Consider the following 6000-nt stretch of genomic DNA (forward strand, 5'->3'; position numbering starts at 1 on the left):
TAATAGAATGAGTCATAGAATGGGTGATCTCTGAAGTGTAAGTTTATTTTAAAAGGCCTTGGATCCAGTTAATTTTGTAGTTAGTTGTGTAATTTTATTTGAAGTGTATATATTGTTTTTGTTTTATTAAATGTGTATATTTTGTATTTGATCTTGAGTCAGTGATTTTTCGGATTCTGAAGGAAACAATTAAAAGTCATTACACATCGGAATTGAACCCTTGTGCATATATAAACATTCATAAATAGAAATAATCATTATAGAGAAAATCTCATAACAATTGAGGATTGATAATAATTAATTAATAAATAATAAATAAATAAATTATAATAAATGGCTACAGAGATTTAACCTCTTTAAAACATAACCTCCATCTCATGCAATCATTTTCTCATAGATGATGCTATATTTCTGGATTATATCTTTTTCTCTTTTTTTATAAGTATATTCATGGGCATTGCTTCTTCATCAAACTGGCCACTACCATTCGTCCACTTTTTTCTAATTGTATAAGAGTACAAGTAGCTGCTAATCAACATCCAGACACAGTTATACTCCAAACTTTGGGGATGGTTATGTGGATAAGAGGTTTTGTGGTATGGATGCCACCTATTTATAAATAATATAAAGAGGATAATAACCTTATCTCTGCTTGCCAGTATTTTCCTCAATATCCACCAGTGAGCTGTTGCATTTTTGCAACATGTCTTGTATACATCAATTTCCATTCTGCAATCACTCCTGCACAAAGTATATAATCTCAAAGTGTAATGTGGAAAATTGCATTTTGTCACATTAAACTGGTAACTGTTATCCTTAGCCCATACTGCGAGTCAATTTAAAGGATCTTTGTATCAAGCTGCACCTCTTTGGATATGCAGAAGACAAATGACACATGTCAAAGAATCCTATTCTGGATACTGAAAAGAAAGGAGTCAGGAGAACAGTAGATATAATGTAAGCAGTTATGAGGATTTCAAAATGGCAATAAAAAAGCATGTGGCAATGCAAATGCTTTAGTATTAAGTTAAAATTATCTTTGTTGGCAACAAGTTTTTTATAAATATTTTGCATTTCTAGAAGCACAGCAGAAAATAGCAAAAGAGGCACACTTTGGGATATGCTTTATGCATTATTTAAGGTATCATATCAGAATTAAAATAAGATCTACAAACAATATTTTTGGAGTGGCAAGAAAGTGCTCTCATTACTCTCCATGCAAAAACTTACTTGCAACTTCCAGGGATAGCCACTTGTCCTTAGTCTACTACATGAAAAATTTCCCCAGTGTCAATTCATCAATAACTTTTCAGCAGATTAAATGTCTCAATAATATCTCCACCTCTTTGTCTTTTATTCACTAAACGCTGTAGTTTGCATGCCTTCAGTCTACTCTCATAACCAACATTGTATAGTCCTGATATCATTTTTATCTGTCTGTACCTGCCCCAAGATTACTTCATGCTCTTCAAATCCCAGTGACCAGATTTGAACACAGAAATCCAGGATCTGATTAAAGCTTTATACAATGGGACTACCACACTTCACTGGGTGTGGATCATGCAATTCTCTGAGATGTCTTCACAACTTTTGCAGTACATCCTGTGAACTTCAAATTTTTATCTACAATCACTCCAAGATCCCTTGCTTCCACCAAGTGAGTATGAAGCATACCATCTATAGATCCCAAATTCAAAACCCCTTACATTCAGCTGCATTAAACTGATAATCCCATTCATTTCTTCACCTTTCCAGTTTATTCAAATCATCCACTTGAAGAGACAAAACATCAGCACTATTAGTAATAACCCTTCCAAGCTTCACATCATTCGAAAACAACTGAATACCTTCCTATAGTCCCGAATGACATAAAGCTTGAACAGTAATGGTCCCAGTACTGAACCCTGTGGAACTCCACTTGTAATTCTCCTTCTCTCTTATACTGCTCTCCCATATTCAATCCTGATATCCAGCCCCATATTTTGCAACTTAAAAACCAACTTGTCATGTGGTACCCTGTCAAATGCTTTTGCAAAATCCAAAAAAAAAAAATGAGTATATGCTTTATGCTTTACTCTCATCCATTGCTGTTATTACTCTATTGTAAAAGGTATGGCACTTGGTCACAATCAATTCTTCTAATGCGATGATGAAGTCCAAAATTTTTACTCCTCATATTTCCCCCATAATATGCCTAAGACAGTTATCCCTCAAAAAGTCCAAAAATTCAGATCTTTTAGTGTATGTTGCCTCCTCTGTCCAGTTTACATTATTTTATATATGAAGTCCCTTATAATAATCACTCACTTTGCACTTGCTACTTATCACCATCTATATTTTCTGGTCTATAGCATTCTTGGTTGATTTGCAGTTAAGTGGATTATCTCCACTTTTCCCAAAATCGAAATATTCAGCAACTAATATGCTGCCTCCTCTGTCCAGTTTACATTAATCACTCACTTTGCACTTGCTAATCTAATTTGCTTAAACATTTGCTACTTATCACTATCTATATTTTCTGGTCTATAGCATTCTTGGTTGATTTGCAGTTAAGTGGATTATCTCCACTTTTCCCAAAATTGAAATATTCAGCAACTAAGCATATGGAATAAAAATCATTATCAAGCTCAAAGTTTATGGTGTTTTGGCTGTTGAAGAAAATTAGTACAATCTCTTGGCTTAACCATTAAATCATTTTATGTAACTGTTTGAAATTTACAAACTTGAAAAAGCAAAAGAAAAACTTAAAATGCTTTTGAAAAATTTAAATATTTCTAATGGAATCTTAACTGGAACAACATTAACTGCTTACAGTTTATATTATAACTTGGACTGAGAAATTATTAGTGGTTACAGTACTGGGAAAAAAGTTCTACTCTGGAGGGTTGACCTAACTCCAGCTAACATTCCTCTTCCTTTTTCCTGTAAAAGGCAACAATTCCCAGTGTCCACATTCTGCATGACCATTAATTAAAACTGAATGTTAAATTTTGGTCCAAGTTGGTAACTATAGCCAACTATTATGTGCTGAAATTAGAAGCCTATTCATTATATAATATTTCAAAGTTCAAATTGTTCCAAACAAGTAACTACTTTAAATGTTGTATATAGAAAGTTGTATAATATATTTGGGTTTGGTACTAGTCATTGCCAGGTTGTGTTTTATTTATATTATTCTAATAAGCAAATTGATCAAGAAAATGATCCAATTAACAGTCTGGCTTTAATTTTATTAGTTAAGCATATTGAATAAAAATCATTATCAAGTTTAATGTTTATGGTGTTTAAGCTATAGAAAAATTAGTACAATCTCTTGGCTTAACCATTAAATCATTTTATGTGACTGTCTGTTTGAAATTTACAGTGAAATTGAAAAGGCCATAGAAAAACTTAAAAAGCGTCACAGTTTGCACATTAGAACCTATGATCCAAGAGAAGGAAAAGATAATTTAAGGCGTCTCTTAGGAACCCACGAGACTTCTTCAATTGATTCTTTTAGTGCTGGTGTTGGCCATCGTGAATCTAGTATTCGCATTCCATTACATGTTGCTGAGAATAAAAAGGGCTATTTCGAGGATCGCAGGCCCGCATCAAACTGTGATCCTTATCAAGTTGCTGAGATGCTAGTAAGGACAATATGTTTAAATGAATAAGTGACAATGCCAGTTTATCCAGCTGAGTTTTGCATAAATTAATACAAACAGTTTATTAGTTATATGTCACTATAAATCAACTCAAAATAACTTACAGTGTATATCTTTTAAGAAATGTAATAAAGTATAAATAGAAGACCATAATAGTTGCACTTATATATATCTATATATATATATATATATCTATATATATCTATCTATCTATCTATCTATCTATCTATATATATATATATATATAGATAGATAGATAGATAGATAGATAGAGTATTTCTCGAAGCGAATACCAATGGCTTTCCACTCAATATGACAACATCAGTTATCAAACTCATTCCAAAGAAAGGAGACGCGACGAAACTAGGAAACTGGAGACCCATCTCTATCACAAACACCGACTGCAAAATTATATCCAAAGCCATTGCCAACAAACTTAAACCCGCTCTGAGCGAAATAATAAATAGGCATCAGAGCTATTCCATCCCTGGAAGATCTATCCACGAAAACTTACACCTCATAAGGGATCTCATAAGCATAGCGAACAACAACAGTGAAACAATGGGTCTTGTAACACTAGACCAAGAAAAAGCTTTCGACCGCGTTGAACACCTTTACCTCTTCAACTGCTTGAAAGCATTTGGCTTTGGCTCAGGCATCATTCACACTATTAAAATGTTGTATGCCAAGGCACAGTTTTGCATGAAAATAAACAACAGGCTTACCATAACTGCACCATACAGCAGAGGTATTAAACAAGGCTGTCCACTCTCCGGTCCTCTTTACACAATTGCCATCGAACCCTTTTTGTGTAGACTCAGCATGCTGCTCAAAGCATGCCGCCCTAAACTTCCCTACCAAACCATAACCCTGACAGCATATGCTGATGATGTTACAATCATAGCCCGCAAAGAAGAGGACTTTCATAACATACAAAAGGCATACCAACAATATCAGGCAGCTTCAGGAGCCAAACTAAACACACATAAAACCATAGGACTATGGTGTGGCAAATGGAAAAACCGAACCGATTCCCCAATGTCTGGTACCTGGTCCACAGAGGGAAACAAATACCTGGGGATTTACCTAGGAAACACACCCTCTTATGTGGATAAGAACTGGGAAACCCTAAACAAGCGTTTCAAGCAAGTTCTAGGAAAGTGGGCAGCAATACGAGCCTCTGCCTCCACAAGAGGGAGAACAATAATCGTTAACCAAATAGCCACCAGTGTCCTTTGGCATACACTAAAGATTCTTACGCCACCAGTGCAATTCATCAAACAAATAAAGTCAACCATATATCGATTCATATGGAATAAAACAAACTGGCTTTCCTACTCTCAGCTATGTACTTCTCTCAAAGATGGAGGACAAAAGTTGGTCTCCATTGACAACAGGATAACAACGTTCCGCGCTCGATTTCTCATAAATGCCCTACAACAGGAAATATCACACAAATGCACCACTGAGTACATTTTCACTTCTGCCACTAGAGGTCTCTCTCTCTCCACCACCTTAAGAATGACAACAGCTCAAGTGCCTGTAAATTTAACAAATTTCTACAAAGATGCCCTTCGACGATGGAAGAAGCTAAACCTCCAGCACACAGTGAAGACAGCATCCCTACCTGAAATCCTCATGGAACCCATCTTTCACAACACGATGGTAAGAAGCCCGATCACTCAGAAAGAATTTTTCTTTCCTCCATGGAGCTGGCGAAACGTGAGGATCTTGGGTGACATTCTTTCTCCAAGCCTCACCTGGCGCTTTCCAAATTCGCTCGAAAACCTAGAATATGGGAATGAGGCTGAGCAGATAGACACCGTAAAGGCCGCGTTTCAAGCCGCTATGCCTGATAACATAACAGAAGTGGGGCTTTGCCCTCCAAACTCAGAAGTTCTGGCGCCTATCTTTCTTATAAAAACCAATAACTCATGGGAGAAACTTACACCCAGCAACACCAACAAGATCTACAGTACACTAACACAACAGTCGAACCAAAGCACTTTGTTGGAAAATCCTGCATCATCTGATCAAACACTATTTCAATGGGATCTACCATATCGCACAAGAGCCATCAAACCTGACGCAGATATTCAGTGGAGAATGTGGCATAATATATTACCCACTCCTACTATTTTAAGAAAATTTAACTCAAACGTCTCAGATAACTGCCTCTTCTGCTACCAATTAGGAACGGTCCGGCATATATACTTGGAATGCCCAGTCAACACTAAATTAATCAGTTTGACTCGGGAAACGGCAGCTCTTACCTGTGGTAATCTTCATACAGAAGAGGAATATTTCAATCTCGTCCATGTGGAGTCCAATAACCATTCATTCTGCAATTACCTAT

At 36.0% G+C, this 6000-nt stretch overlaps 1 protein-coding gene across 1 annotated transcript in view; it reads left to right on the top strand.

Moving 5' to 3' along the window:
- Positions 1-3660, top strand: part of LOC150103868 (glutamine synthetase 2, cytoplasmic-like) — a 98810-nt gene extending 95150 nt beyond the window's left edge. Inside the window, exon 6 of the mRNA XM_090396576.1 lies at positions 3365-3660. Within this exon, the coding sequence (XP_090252702.1) occupies positions 3365-3653 (289 nt within the window). The 3' untranslated portion in view covers positions 3654-3660. The remainder of the gene's footprint in view (positions 1-3364) is intronic.
- The last annotated feature ends 2340 nt before the right edge of the window (positions 3661-6000 follow it).

Source organism: Typopeltis vanoorti, chromosome 8 (assembly GCF_054136105.1).
Source record: "Typopeltis vanoorti isolate ZY-2024b chromosome 8, IOZ_Tvanoo_1.0, whole genome shotgun sequence".
In the NCBI taxonomy this organism is placed as follows: Eukaryota; Metazoa; Arthropoda; class Arachnida; order Uropygi; family Thelyphonidae; genus Typopeltis; species Typopeltis vanoorti.